The 16,652-nt window shown below is 37.9% G+C and overlaps 1 protein-coding gene across 1 annotated transcript; it reads left to right on the top strand.

Moving 5' to 3' along the window:
* The first annotated feature begins 532 nt into the window (after positions 1 to 532).
* LOC128995005 (U6 snRNA-associated Sm-like protein LSm8) lies at positions 533 to 13,115 on the top strand. The gene is made up of 4 exons (XM_054419871.1): positions 533 to 652; positions 1,926 to 1,966; positions 4,354 to 4,481; positions 12,828 to 13,115. Exons 1-4 carry the CDS (start codon positions 622 to 624, stop codon positions 12,916 to 12,918), a joined length of 291 nt encoding a protein of 96 aa, XP_054275846.1. The 5' UTR covers positions 533 to 621; the 3' UTR covers positions 12,919 to 13,115.
* Positions 13,116 to 16,652: the final 3,537 nt, after the last annotated feature.

Here is a 16,652-nt window from a genome sequence, read left to right as displayed (position 1 = left end):
AGTAGCACGGCCACCTTTAGGTGGCCGTGAAAGTATGCAGCAAACTGGGGGCAGACCAAGCGAATTACGCAATGGATTTTCACTATAATAAATATTCCTTTAAACATGTTAGATTATCAAAGTATGAATTTAAAAAAAAGTAAATCAGTCCTGGTCTAGTCTATATCTTACCATTGATTATACGTCTCATGAATCTAATCAAGAATATAATATAAATATTTTACCGAGACCTACCGTGAAAGTGTATTTCCTGTATGGAAATTCACTAACAGACGGCTTATCTATAAAACAAACTAAAAAGCTACATGGAAAAAAATAAGCCGTAAAGCCCGTAGAGTGGCAGTGGATTGGTAAAAAACCGAGGACTGTGATTGCCGATTGGGAGAAAATGGAACTGAAATGAAATCGTGCTGTATACGTACGCGTACGAACGAATTTCAAATTTCATTTCAATTTGATTGTGATTGTGAGGTTAAGACACTTGGTTAGGTTAGGTTTCTCTTTCAAACTCTGTCTGTTTAAAAACTAGAGCAATAAAAGTATAGTGAAGATCTGCTATAATTGAATCCTGATTTATAATTTCAACACGAAGTAACATAGCGTTATCGGCTATCGAGGAGAATGGCTTCTGCTCTTGAAGGCTATGTAAACAGTATCCTTTATTTTATGTAATTATACTTTACATTACGATATTCTGTGTCCACAGTGCTAAGTTATCTTAGGCCTATGTCCGTCCATCATAAATAAATGTTAAATTTTACTTATTTTGTTCCATAGCCAGCTGTAAGTTAGTTGTATTAATAGGCCTAGGCCTAAGTAAGCAATTTAATATTTTTAAAGAGTAGGCCTATTGTAAGACTAGGCCTATTAAAAAAAGTTAAAAATAAGCCTTAGCTAGGCCTATTCAGTGTATTATTCCTATTTGTATTCAAATCAAGGCAATTATCACAGTAGCCTACAATGAACGTGAATGGCCCTGGTTTCCCAGCAATGGGATGGCCTCGATTGGGTAGTGGTGGAAATGGGTGGTTGGGGTTCCCCCGTCAGCTTGCTGGCGGTACCCTTCCTCTGGCTTTGATAGCGGGTTTCAGCCTGTCAGGGATTAGATAGGTCCCAAGTGTTGCTTGCACTGTGATGGGTCCAAGGCACTCCTCTGTGGTTAAAGTAGGCCTAGCCGGTATCCCTGGTTAGGTTTGAGGGGCAACCCTCTTTCCGAAGGGTTGCTTCGGCAGCCGGTGAGCTTGATGGCCTTAAGTCATCCACCCATGGTGTGCTCAGGATTGGTGCATAAGCTCCGGCCTACGCCATGGGTCCCGGGTTAAGGGCAACTAGGTACCGGGTAGTCGTCGGGGAGTTTCGGCTCCTTCGACAAATAATAAAAGTAAGTAAAAGTAAAGTAAGTACAATGAACGCTATTAGTTTCAAACAACTTTGAGGATGGATTAGGCATTAACTTACTGTCATAACCTAACCTAACCAACCAAACTTGCTGATTACCCTACCAAACCAAACTTTCCTTTAATTACTTAGGCCTAACTTAAGTTAACTTACCTATTCATTGTAATTAGGCTACAGTGAGGTCAGATAGACTTTCAAAGTTTTTAGAAATATTTATGAATTAATTATTGATTGGATTATAACTTACTAAATTCTAAGTTCAATCATAGCCAGGGGTCTACTTAAATAGGCCTACTTATGTTAAGTGCATTTTTATTATGCTAATCCTACTTTTTGTCATGTGGCTGGCCTTTCAGCAAAACTTAACTTAATGATCCGCACATAGTTAGGCTACTACAGTATTAAGGAAGTAACAAACCGTAACTTACTACTTGTTATAAAAACTTTGTTAAGACAGATCTATTTTCAGTAGGCTAACTTAAGTTTTGCCTGTATCTTCAATGTTTTCTTCCTTAGCTTATTTACAGGGACCGTTTCGATCATTACTGCAGACGGAAGAAATTTTGTGGTATGTAACATGTTCTAATTTATCTGTTTAAAACAAACAAAAGTCTGTTTGAGTCCAGTAACTTAGTTAGGGAATGAGTGTGTTGATGTCCCCTAAATTCTGTGTTTTTTATGACCGAATAGAACTGTCAGTTGTAAAATACAAATAAGTTACCGTACAGTACTGTTTTTTTACTCAACCAAAGAACAAAAAAAGATGTCCATGAAAATAACAGTCTTGATCAAACATTGCCAAACGTCCAACACAAAAAAATGCTTAGGATTTTAGGGATGAAAAGTGTATTGCAGTGTGCAAAGTCAATGGTTGATTTACAGTTTTAGAAGATCAAAAAGATGAATTTTAACAAATGTGTAATTTAACATTTTAATTTTAAATATAATTTTAGTGTAGCCTACAATATTTACTTGAATACTTGATGTCTTCATCAATGACCGACATTATCAGATAGGTTGTGTCAATAGACCTAATTTATTATGTAGCCTAGGTACCTACATCACTAAAAACTAATATTTACAAAACATATTTTTACAAAAAACTACAAGACTCATGTGGCTGTTTGGATGGTAACTTATAGGGTATGTCATCAGGGAGGAAAAAGTGGCTCTTCAAGCTCGGCCAAAGAGTACAGTGGCTTTTTCACTAGTATTGTACCTTAAGGAGTAAGTTTTTGAATTGCTTTCGCTCCAAATCTCTAGCGGTTTTGGGAAGAGCGTTGTAAATATCTTAGCACGGGGAGCACTTAGCATTTCAAGAATCTACTCAATGTGCCATCTTTCTCAGAAGCAGACCTTGATGCACAGATGCAGAGTGACCCCACAGAACCAAAAAACTTTATATGACTGTGGAAGAGGGCGTGATATACAGTCCTAAGATATGGTGTTGTTTTATTTCTGATCTGAGTTTTCTCAGAAGGCAGATGATGCGGACTGAGTCATTTCACTCGTTCCTCCACTACAACATCTTGGCTAATAGAATTTTTTAAATCATTTACAAAGTAGTTTAAATTTCCTGTATACTCACCTTCAACAAGCTAGAGCGTTCCAAAGTTGGATCCCTATCAATCCAGATATTTCACATGCTTGTTTGCACAGCTGGTAAGCCAGAAACAATATTCTCAGCAACCTGGACAAAGAAGGTATTGCAGTCATCCGGTGTTTTCTGAATCAAAGGACTTGGACTGGACTTTCTTTGCTCATTTATAATCTCCTATGCTCCTTTACATGTATTTGGCGAGTTGTTGATTCTCTCTTCATTCCTTGCCTTCTTAGTCTGCAACCTTTTCATCATTATCACTTTGCTTTTTGGTATAGATCAGGGGTGCCCACAGGGGGGTTTGATGTTGCAAGCTGCAAAGTTTTATATTTGTGCATTTATGTACCATAAATACCCAAAATGTTTTATGTAGGTACTGTAATACCCCTTTTAACCCCCCCCCCTTAAACCGAAAGCCAGGTTAACCAAAGCCACAATAAGAAATTCAAATAAGTTTGAAAATTAGCTAGACAACATAAACTGCCCGATGTGGTGCTTGTAGTTTGCAAATGCTGTGAAGATTAAGTTCAGATAACAGTTGTCGATTAAAAAATGATGGTTTTGTGCATCTATGTGAGTGTTGAAGATATCTTTGAACCGAAATAGTCTTTTGATTAATCAAAAAAGAGGCCATCAGAAACGGCTTAGCCTCCATTATTTTTCTCTCTGTTTTACTCTAATAGATAGATATAATCCTCCTTTGATATTGAGATGCTCTCCTAATCCCTATTTAACAATATTTAGTTGCAGTAAAGCATATACAGTATATTAGAACCAAAATGTAAATGTAAATAAATGCATAATGTAAATCACTCGATTACACATAAAATCATTAACAATCAAATTGTGAACAAATCTTGACTTGATTGGGATAACAAGGGAACTCAAACAGCCACTGGGATCCAAAGATACTTTTTCAACATGTCAGACATTAAATGAGATATTATACATAACGAGATCAATAGCTGAGTGGTTGTTCACCTATCAATCAAAAGGTTGCCGGATCAATCTTGAGAAGAGTCAGTAGCTTTTTGAAGGTTCGAAACTGGACCCAGCTGTTCCTGATCGTTGGGCTTTAAATAAACGATCCTGGCTAAAGGAACAGCTGATCTTAGTCAGTAACAAAGCTACACAGATAATTTCACTTCATTCTACACTCATCCTTAGGATAAAATACGCACCTAGGCGGCTCATCTTAATTAATAATAATGATAATGAGCGATAACTAACAAAATCTTTTAACTTCAAATGATTATAAAATTCACAAATCAAGGGTATCAAAAAATATTCTGTCTGTAGGCTATTGTTTTTAGAAACAATTTCAGCTTCTTTTTTAATATGTGAACATTTTCCAGGGTACGTTAAAAGGTTTCGACCAGACAATCAACTTGATTCTGGATGATAGTCATGAAAGGGTCTACAGTATGACTCAGGGAGTCGAACAAGTCGTCCTTGGCCTACACATCATCAGGGGAGACAACATGTTAGTAGTCTAGCCCGTAGTATGATATAATAACAATCTAACAAAAAACCACTAAGTGGTAACACTTTTCCCGCCAAGTCAGCAATCCAAAAAAGATAATAAATCATTACTTTTTCCGCCAAGAAAAACAATGTAATGTATGTAAGTTTGGCAACTTGGCGGCAGACTTTTGCTTGGTTTTTTTTTCATTTAAGTTACGTTCGTGGATAATTATTTCACAAATCAACTTCTCTAATTAATTAGTCCAACTAAGTATAATAATTTCGAGGTAATCAGTAAATATAAAACCATCACTATTATGATTTTAGGTAGGGATGGACGGGTCCCGAAATTTCGGGAATTTTTCGGGAAAAAAATATTCCCGATTATCGGGACGGGATTACAATTGACTCGGGAATTTTTCGGGACGGGATTTGGTCCGATCGTCGGCTATTTTTCCGCTTCGCGAGTGCCGATAACGCCGTTATTGCGAGCGATAGGTCCGCGAACGCAGGAGACGAAGTCATACCGACGATCGCGCCGTGACCGCGGAGTCCTACCGACGATCGCGCCGTGACCGCGAGTCATACCGACGATAACCCCGTGATCGCGAGTCATAACGACGATCGCGCCGTGACCGCAAGTCATACCGACGATCATGCCGTGACCGCGAGTCATGACGACGATCGCGCCGTGACCGCGGAGTCATGCTGACGATCGAGCCGTGACCGCGAGTCATACCGACGATAACCCCGTGACCGCGGAGTCCTACCGACGATCGCGCCGTGACCGCGAGTCATACCGACGATAACCCCGTGATCGCGAGTCATACCGACGATCGCGCCGTGACCGCAAGTCATACCGACGATCATGCCGTGACCGCGAGTCATGACGACGATCGCGCCGTGACCGCGGAGTCATACCGACGATCGCGCCGTGACCGCGAGTCATACCGACGATAACCCCGTGATCGCGAGTCATACCGACGATCGCGCCGTGACCGCGAGTCATACAGACGATCGCGCTGTGACCGCGAGTCATACCGACGATCGTGCCGTGACCGCGGAGTCATGCTGACGATCGAGCCGTGTTCGCGAGTCATACCGACGATAACCCCGTGACCGCGGAGTCATACCGACGATCGCGCCGTGACCGCGAGTCATACCTACGATCGCGCTGTGACCGCGAGTCATACCGACGATCGCGCCGTGACCGCGGAGTCATGCTGACGATCGAGCCGTGTTCGCGAGTCATACCGACGATCATGCCGTGACCGCGAGTCATACCGACGATAACCTCGTGACCGCGGAGTCATACCGACGATCGCGCCGTGACCGCGGAGTCCTACCGACGATCGCGTCGTGACCGCGAGTCATACAGACGATCACCCCGTGACCCGCGAGTCACAAGTTACTATAGGTACCTGTAAATTGTTACCCATTTTTTGGTTTTTATAGATCAGTGCCACAAATGGTAAAAATTGATTTCGTATGTCTTTTTTTGGTAACTGCAATACAGTACTTTCTTTTTATGCACAGAAAAAAATCCCGTCCCGTCCCGTCCCGAAAATCGGGAAGGAAATAAAAATCCCGTCCCGTCCCGTCCCGAACTAAAAATTCAATCCCGTCCATCCCTAATTTTAGGAAATGTGGCACAAATAAGGTCGAATTTTGTAAAATAAGCTCTCACCTGGCAATGTACTAATGGGAGAGATACTTGCTCAATGAAACTAGTTTTATGGTATTTTTTAAAGTGATCGAGCAAAAGTCTGCCGACAAGTTGCCAAACTTACATACATTACATTGTTTTTCTTGGCGGAAAAAGTAATGATTTATTATCTTTTTTGGATTGCTGACTTGGCGGGGAAAGTGTTACCACTTAGTGGTTTTTTGTTAGATTTGATTTATTTTTGTAGAAAATCAACAGAAAAAAAATCCTCTTTTCTCTGATATATAGACCACGGCACAACTACATCTCATTTAATTTCAATAATATTGTTTGTGTAGAACTAAATTCTATATTTTTGGTCTTATCTGCTTCAAACCGATTAAAAACTTTTTGACACACATACCAAAATTACTATTTAACAAACCCCCTGGGCTTAAACTCAGTTTCAAATTTCATCAATGGTCATATTGAACAACATAAAATGCGTTGGTGTTACATAAGTGTTCTGATAATTAAACCCGTATATCTAAAGACTAGTGTAAATTGAGCCTTTATTAGAGAAGTAAAAAAGTAATCAAACTGATTAGGTTTGTTAGAAATAGCATAAGACAAAACAAATATTGAAAAACTCATTTATCCTAAATTTACATATCACTTTTTAATTGCTTGTTTAACATACATAGAGTGATTTTCCCGATTACTAAGTTTCAAGTTCCTAGGTTTCATATGTTTTGATAAGTAGTATTAAACTGTTAAAATGACGAGCTGCTGTACCAGTGTACTATCGGTCGGTACACTGCATTTTTCAATGGAAAGTATCGGGGAATAACACTGCTCTAAGTAATTTTATATAGTAAGTAGTTCAAATAATTCGGTATACCTGAAAAATACTTTATAAAAGTTTTAAAATAATTTTTCAGCTGTTGCTATGAATTTCTCTAACATTTAAATTAAATGAGATTTTATCGCAGCTGGTCCTTCTTTTGTTTTGATTTTAATCCCATGTTATTTAAATGGGCCAAAATCGTACTTTGAGGGCTTGCCAAGGGTTTATGGGTCAACGCACTGACTTGAGACCCTCAAAAGGCACATCTACACGTTAAGGGCTTTCAAACAACATACAAAACATTAAAATTGTCCCAGTGGTTTGGGCTGTAGGTCCGTCAACATTCAAGGAGAAGAAGGAGAACACGGAAAATTTGTGAATTTTCAAACTAGTTTTTCTTGGCTCAAACACAACCGTTTTTTAAATTCTTTTTTTTATTTTGTTGAGAATGAGTGCCCCTATCCAGTAGATGAATAATTATTTTAATAGCTTTTGTTTCTTCAGACGGGGTGGCGGAATTGTACCCCCCTGGAATTGTACCCCCTGCAGGTTAGTGACGTCACGATGACGTCTCATTTTCTCGACCAAAACGGCGTGTACGGGCTGGAATTGTACCCCCCTCATAAAACTTTGATATTGTTATGCACGAGTGGTTTGATTAAATCCCCTGGCATCTAAAAAACTGTACGGACCGGAATTGTACCCCCTGGAATTGTACCCCCTCAATTAGAACTCACTTTTATTTGGCCAGTGTACGGGGTGGAATTGTACCCCCCGGCAGTCTAGCCCTTCTTATAGGACCGGAATTGTACCCCCCTGGAATTGTACCCCCTGGTGACCACAGAAGGAGATGTACGGCCCGGAATTGTACCCCCTGGAATTGTACCCCCCCATTTCACCCAGGAGCTTGTCTATTATGATTACCAAGTAAAATCAAACCAATAGTTATGTTGGATATTAGAGGGGAATCACACGAAAGTGAACTGAACCATATGTTACCCGACACCTAATGAATTGCTTGTTGTGAAAGGATATTCTAAGAAACTGCAAATTAAGGCCATTCCGAGTGCGAGAGGCCTAACAGACTTCTTTGTACGTTATTCATTAATATTTTCTTAACCTTCCCAAGTACTAACTGTTCATGGGTTAGCTTGAATTCACAAAGGTTAAAACTTTGACAAACCGTGAAATACTTTGTACCAGATACCTACAACTAAATTTTACAACAGGTATTTTGTCCACCTTTGCCAGTAATAGCGGTTTATAATTTGTTACCGAATGAACAATAATGCATATCATTTTTGAATGAACAAAAATGAAATACTTTAACTTCTTTTCACGGTCATATTAAATTACGTTGAAAAGAGTGACATTAATAAATAATCATTGCATTCTTATAGCATAGTTATTGTATACAAACTAAATTAGCTTAGTTATTAGGCCTATGTGCAATAATCAAAAGGTAAGTGATGAGCTGATGTTACCTGTTCGCCATGTTATCTTATGGGACGTCTGTCACTAAAAAACACCACTTGGGACGTTGCCAATTCTACCAGGCCGCGGCCTGTAGTTAAAGGTGACCGTGGTACGTGCCGGACCCTGTTTCTTTTTACCTAGTAAAACTAGTGTCCCTGTTGCTCGAAATCGAGCAATTTCTAAGTATGACATGCATTATTTTAAAACGAATAACAGTCATAATTTTTTATGACATGATTTTTTATTCGACTTAAAGATTATGGAATACTTAAGAGGTACATAACAGATGGATATAATCAGCATTTCTTGTAAATATTTTTCAAAAGCTGATCTTGTTTTTTAGCGTTTTCTACAAATAACCTTACTCATAGCCGCATTAGGTTGTCCATAATAATAAAAAAAAAACACATTATTTCTATTTCTTCTCCTTGGTGGTGTTCTATGACTTTCCTATGTTTCTATTGTTTGCAAATCGGCTAGTTCAATTATTACTAAGAAATGCAGCACAGTGTTAATTCAGTTTTAGTTTTAGTATATCAATTTATCCAGGATCTCTCTTTTTTTCATTGGAATATTTACGCCAACCCAAAATTCAAATAGTAAATATTTCATTTCAACCAAGTCAGTAAATGTTTGTAGCAAACTTATTGACTGTTTACAATTAAAACAACAACTATTGAAAACTTGCGCGTATGGATTAATATCAACCAAATGTTGAATCATAATGTGCATGAGTTCAGTTCTGCAAGAGCCATTAGCTTTGTTTAGCATTCTTTCTTGAACAGCGGTTTTGACGTCATAGATATAAATTTGGGCATATGTGGGATGCTCCCCTTCTGACGGTTGAAAGGTCCAACTGAGTGATAAATTGTGTCGTGCACCTTATACAGTAAGGCCCTCCACCTTTTATGTTCTTCAATTTCAGCTCGAGTGCTGACCATGGCGAGCGCAGAGCTGCACGATCTAGTGTTCTCTTTTAGTTTCTGCTCAAATGATTTGCTCCATTTGGTAGGCTATGGATATAACGGCTTTCTCGGTATGGTGGTAGATTCACTTTTCCTTTATGGCAGCAAGATGAAAATCATTCGCCTCGTCCTCTTTTTCTTCTTCAAAATGTAGCGCACCACATTTCTGACATTTTAATGTCATCTCGCTAAGTGAATGCTGCTGAATTCTTGTATTAGTCAGTGCAATTTTGTAAGTACACGTTGCCACTAACTGTTCCAGCTCCTCGTCTGGGCTCCTTACGTTTTGCATTGCTTGCCGTATGTTGACTCGCCGTGTCCGACCGGCAATATTTCTTTTCCGTCGGGTCCTTGGCATGTATAATAGAAACTATAATATAAAACATTTCTCCCGTCATGTCCTATAGGTAAAATTTCTTTGCAGGGTTTCTAGTTATTTTTAAAAACATGCAAACTGTTTACATTTCAAAACCAAACATAACAGCTGGAATTTATTTTTCTTTAAACTAATTTATTGACATCTGTTTCAGAATATAATAACATTCAAATCAATCACAATGTTATCCTTATGGAAGGAACTTTGAGGGCAGCCCATGCCCTTAAAAAGATATATTTCAAAAATCTAAAGCCTGTTTACACATCTACACACCTAGACGAACATTTTGGTACATAATATGTGGGGTTAAATCTTAAAACAAAAAAGCCTTATTGTTCACAAAGTTTCATGTCGCGTTCTATTAAATATATAGAATCTTCTATTAAATATATATAGAAGATAGATGTAATCAGGTTGTTTATGGTTTAAAGAAAATTTATAAAATATGAATACGGCCCGAGGGGAAGTAAAGTGGCGAAGCCAGATTTTTGGATAATCTCTTCACTATTATAGTTCCTTAGTACAATCACTATATAGGCTACTGTACAGGTTTGAAAATCTAACATATGTCACTGTAGAAGGCATTCTCTACTACTGTACTTCATTTTCATAATACCAATTAAGTTTATCGAGTGGGTGGGGGGTACAATTCCAGCCCGTACACAAGCCAAGCTAGCTGTCCAAGAGGGGGGTACAATTCCGGGGGGTACAATTCTACCCCGTACTTATTTGGCTTTCTGATGGGGGGTACAATTCCAGGGGGGTACAATTCCACCCCGTACATAAATATTTTGATGTTGGCAGGGGGTACAATTCCGGGGGGTACAATTCCAGGGGGGTACAATTCCGGGCCGTACATCTCCTGCTCTTTTTAAATAATCATTTATTTATCTAATATAATAATCCGGTTCACTGATCACTTGCCCACATTAAATAGATTAGATTTCGTTCAAATCAAAGTGTACGGAGTGGAATTGTACCCCCCCTAGGCGTGACGTCAAAATGACGTCAACGATCGCCGGGGGGTACAATTCCAGGGGGGTACAATTCCGGCGACCCCTATAGACGAGTAAAAAAGCCACTTTGTCACGTCATGTATATATACACTGCAGCAGCTGTGTACCACTGGGGGACTTGGCGGGGCGGAACGCTGCCGCGTTCCTTAATAATACTCGTAGCTGGTGGTGTATCATAGCTAAGTGGTTTATTTTACAATAATGTCTAATTTAATCACTTTGTTTTACTTGTATTGTGATGAAAAATGTCTGCAACAATCTGTAAGATATTGTTTAGTTAAATAACTGCTTAAAATAATTTATTGATGTTTTTATATAAATAATTAACCTAACAAGGGGACCCGTAACACTTTGCTGCAAATTTCACAGTATCATAGGGTCCAAGACCATTCTTTGTGACAAAAGGAATCCAGTGAAATACACAATTGGCTTTTCAAGTTTATTTTTGTTTAAAAAGTTAGGCCTAGTTGATTAGAACTAGCCTACTTATGGTACTGTCCTGTTAAAGGGAACATTATTATCGATTGTTTTTTCGATATATCAAAACTTTTGTTTTCCTTTACGATTCATAGCCTATTCCTTCTGTTTTAATATCATCAAACACATTTAAATACAAGTTAACAACTTATCTTGTTATCCAAAAATATTAAGTTATATTAGGATTAAGAAATGAAATCATTCTAGACTAACCTAACATAACCAACCAAACTTGCTATACCATTTCGAAGTTCCGGTTTATAACAGAAAAGGCATGCAGGGAATATCATTAGGAATTTTGAAATATAGCAATTTCGGTTTGTTAAGAACAGGTTCATTTCAATACTGTGTATATTTTATTTTTTAATTGTTAATGTTGATACTCGACAGTATTTATTTATCGTCAGCTGATATGTTTCAATTTTTTTAATACAGATATTTTGAATCAAAAAATAAAATGACGTAGCAAAAAAAAATCATTGATAATAATGAATATTCCCTTCAACAGGAAAGTACCCTTGTTTACAGTAGATTCGTTGATTTTAAATCTACACTATAAAAAGTGATACCTACCTCAATCAGGTTACAGTTTTTAAAAAGTAGCCAGAGCCTATTTAATAGTATATTTTGTACCTAGGACCGAAAATGAGGTTTTGCTGGCTCAAGATCATTTTTAAGTTTGAGAAGAATTTTTTTAATACCATTAGCAGGTGCGCTAGATCATAAGCTTTAAAATGACACTTCAGTTGTAAAAATTGGTTAAGTAGGACAGCTGGAAAAGGGATGTTACAGGGAAACCCCTTTATTGTATCAAGTATAGATCTGTAACATTATCACTTGATTACACTGGGCAAGTTTTTTCACATGCTTTACTCACAGGCTTTTTGGCTAGACTTTAGACAGTACACTTTATTTACATGTTCAATGAGAACAGTACGACATGCCTCATGCTATTAACCATTTCTTTCAACATCATCAAGACTGACTATAGTCGTGGACAAGTTAACATGGCCCAGGCTTGGACCTCTATCCGAGCCAGCTATTTTTGCACCTTTTGTGGCTGCACCCTTACTGTCGCCCCAGAGAAGTAAGCTATGGAGGAAACTCGCTTATGGGACGACTGTGCGCTTAAAGCTCTAGTTTGTGAAGAGCAAGGAAGAGCACTTGGTGGAAATTCTTATAGCACAGAGCGCAGGGTCTTCTTCCACTGTAGCGTTGTAGTACAAGAGAACGAGGGGGTGGTGCTGGACTTTACCCCTAGACACCACATAGGTGTACTGTGTTACCTTACTTCTCTGTCCTGTTGCTCAACTGAACTCTTAGTATGAGGAGCCTTATCTTATTGTAAAAATCATTTTTTATATATTACAAATTAAAATAAAACAATTTTTTATTATGGTTTATCTACATATTTAAATCCATTTTATGATATCCCATGCTACATTTAACATTAATTGGCCACTCTTGCGTATTTTATTTCTGTCACTCTTGCGTATTTTATTTCTGTATTTTTATTAAAAAAACTAACACAAATAGCCTACTATATCTTTTGTTTTGTTTTAGAGTCATGGTTGGAGAACTGGATGATACCATAGATTCAAGACTGGACCTCAATAGCTTGCGAGCAGAGCCTATTGGACCTGTTGTGTTTTAATCTGTTCAAAAACTTGTGACAAGCCAAGACTATGATGTTTCATGTGTTGGAAGTACCTATTTCAAAAGTGATCTTGATTGGTATTATGTGATAATGGTTAGGAATCACAAAGCATGGCAATGTGTGTGTGTTATATGCACGAGTATGGTAAATATATTTTTTTTTAACTAATTACATAAAAATGTGTATCATTGACTTATTGCACTCCTCTGGTACCTACATCCCTACTTCTGGGCTCAGTTTTACTTGTTGATTTAAAATAGGATATAGCAGTACCATAAAATATTATATCGACTAGGTACTGGTTTAGATAGTTTTAATTTATATATTGATAACTGCTATATTTATCTTTGAAAATCAAAGTCCTTACTGACTGATTTGTCACTATTTCTCCAACTACCAGACTAGCTAGAAGGCTGAAATTTGGTATAGGCCTAGGCCTAGTCATCATTCAGGTCAAAATTACGAAAGCTTAATAGTTTTCATAATGAATTTACTTTTATCTAAGAGTTACACCCTTAAAGATGCAATGTTATTCTTATGGGCATACGGTAGTAGTTTAAAATTGTACCATATACCACACCACACTGCAGGGGTTCTAACATTTTTGTCTTATTTGTATTATTTTTTTAATACTTTGTTCCGGATAATTTTTATTGGTTTTTAATAGATAAGGTTTTAGACTCAGTTCTAAATTGATCCAAAAAATTTAGCTGGGAAGCTGAATAGTTCCTTCTAGACAGTGGCGTAGCAATGCTGCAGCAAATTGAGCAGAGGGCAGAGGCTCTGGAGATACTTCTCGCCTCTCGGAGGAAATAATATTGTCTTTGTTTCAAATATTGGACATATTTCCTTAAAACTAAGTTTGACCTTTCTTTAATTATGTTGTTATTTTGCAAACTAAATGTCATTAAAGTAGAAATTGTTTAATAACTATGTACTAGGAGAACCCGTGCGAATTCGCACGAATAATAAGTTAGGATATTATAGCAACGTCGTTTGAAGTTGCGTCGTTGTATTGACGTTTGTCTTGAGCTCGATCGTTGGCTATATGCATGCTAAGGTCTTTTTGCTGTTCAGTAGGAGTATTTTGCAGGACGGAGCTCATCATGGTGAAAACTTGCGCGTATGGATTAATATCAACCAAATGTTGAGTCAAAATGTGCATGAGTTCAGTGCTGCAAGAGCCATTAGCTTTGTTTAGCATTCTTTCTTGAACAGCGGTTTCGACGTCCGTAGATATAAGCTTGGGCATATGTGGGATGCTCCCCTTCTGACGGTTGAAAGGTGCCAATTAAGTGATAAATTGTGTCGTGCACCTTATACATGAAAGGCCCTCCATCGTTATGTTCTTCAATTTTAGCTCGAGTGCTGACCATTGCGAGCGCAGAGTTGTACCAAGGCGTATAATGTTCTCTTTGTAGTTTCTCTTCAAATGCTTGCTCCATTAAGTTACTTTATGGCAGCAGGATGAAAATCCTTCGCCTCGTCCTCTTTGTTCTTTAAAATGTAGCGCACCACATTTCTGACATTTTAATGCCATCTCGCCAAAGTATAAGTTCCAGCTCCTCGTCCTTACGTTTTGTATTGCTTGCCGTATGTTGACTCGCCGTGTCCGACCGGCAATATTTCTTTGTCGTCGGGTCCTTGGCATGTTTAAACGAAATAATAATGTAAAACTTTTCTCCCGTCGTGTCCCATAGGTAACATTTCTTTGCCGGGTTTCTAATTACTTTTAAAAACACGCAAACTGTTTACATTTCAAAACCAAACAAAACAGCTGGGATTTAATTTTTCTGTAAACTAATGTATTGACATCTGTTTCAGAATATAATAACATTCAAATCAATCACAATGTTATCCTTATGGAAGGAACTTTGAGGGCAGCCCACACCCTTAAAAGGATATATTACGAAAATCTAATGCCAGTTTGCACATCTACTCACCTAGACGAACATTTTGGTATATAATATGTGGGGTTAAATCTTAAAACAAAAAAGCCTTATTGTTCACAAAGTTTTATGTCGCGTATTAAATATATAGATAATATTTATTATAACTGAATCCCAACCTAAAAGTTTGGACGTTAACTGAGGCCACATTGGGACAGGCTGCTTATACATCGACAGGATTTATTTAGAACTAACAGTAGAAAATCAGTATTAGCATAGAATGTGTAGATTTAGTAATCATACATTTGGTGTGTGTATTTATCATAAACTAGATGTGGTCCAGTTGAAAAGTCGACAAAAATATGTAATGTACAGCTGACGTCTCTATTTTCACCCCACGCTGTAAATAAAAAAAACATCTGATTGGAATTTCTTTTTAGTTTTTTTTTCCATTAGTCTTTTTTCTGTTTATATTTGGTTGTTATTTTGTCACCACCATGGCAACCCATAAGGTCCATGTTAATCTTTTTTGGATTCTTATAGACATTTTTAGATTTTAGATAGGCTTATTGTTTAGCCTATTTTTATTTATAAAGGGATTCTGCATATCTACAGGAAAATTTATTTTTAACAGTATGCGTCGATTTTCCCTGCGATGCAGACGAGCTGAGGAAAAAGGTTTTCAAGAAACATGCTTGCCTATTAGTATGTAGGATATGACTATTATTTGTGATCGTAGCAGTATTATAATCACAACTCCCGCAATCGCAGAAAAATATTCATCATCTCCCGCGAAGTCAAAACATTGTCATAGTATTCCACTATAGAGGCAAAATGTTGAACACCTCTTACGATGGTGAAGACATTACTATCATTGCCCACGATCGCAGCAGAATCTTGAACATTCCATCGTCTCACGAGATTGTGGCAAAATTGTTAACATCTCCCATGATCGCGGTAGAATGATTAACTCTGCGTAATGGCAGAGACACAATCATTATTGTACCCTTTGATAGAGGCGAAATTATCACCAAGCATCAAGCAGGGTGATATTTGATATTCAGAGGGGCGCGGCTTGAGCCATTTCTGCTCCAGAGTGCTCCGAACCTGGCTACACCACTGATTCTAGTAATCAGAAGGATGCAGGTTTGATTCTGACTACTGTAGTTTTAGTGGTTCCATCCTGAAGTCAGCTGCCAAGGTTAGCTTAAAGCTTGCAGGGCTAATACAAGCCGTACCAAACACAAGCAGTCTAACAAAATTCATTTCCTTCATTCTTAGATTATTTATATTTAGGACAATTGTTCCCAAGTTTTCGTCAGAGAGCACTGCTGATCACCTGCTTTCAACTGTGAGGGTCTTAGAGGTAATAACTTAACTTTGGCAATATATATTGTAAGGACTCCTGGCAATCTGATAAGAGAGAGTTGCCTTCTTGTAGAGGAACTGATCGGTAGAATCTAGGCATTCATCTAGTGCCTGGGACGTTGAAGGTCTCAGAATAACTGACTGCGGGGTGCAGTAATTCGACAATCCAGATGAAGCGCCTTGAGATCCGCCCCTTCCAGATAAGATTATGTTGCTTTGTTATGTAATGTAACTGACAAAATATGGAGAGGGCAGCACTCACTCAGCTTTTAATTGATAACTAGTGTACCTGTTGCTCGAAATCGAGTAATTGTCAAGTACCGGTATTATACAGAAGTTATTTTAAAACTTCAGTAAATAGCAGTCATAATTTTCGATGAGTTTAAAAGACCCGACTAAATGCTTATGTAACTAGTTGAAATACTCACGCTATTTAATAGCACTTTGAAATAATAAATAAACACTTCTTGTAAA

Source organism: Macrosteles quadrilineatus, unplaced genomic scaffold (assembly GCF_028750875.1).
Source record: "Macrosteles quadrilineatus isolate MER2022 unplaced genomic scaffold, UCM_ALF_1.0 Scaffold_5__1_contigs__length_97177068, whole genome shotgun sequence".
Classification (NCBI taxonomy): Eukaryota; Metazoa; Arthropoda; class Insecta; order Hemiptera; family Cicadellidae; genus Macrosteles; species Macrosteles quadrilineatus.
Note: the sequence above shows the minus strand (reverse complement) of the source record. Positions and strands in the feature narration are given on the sequence as shown.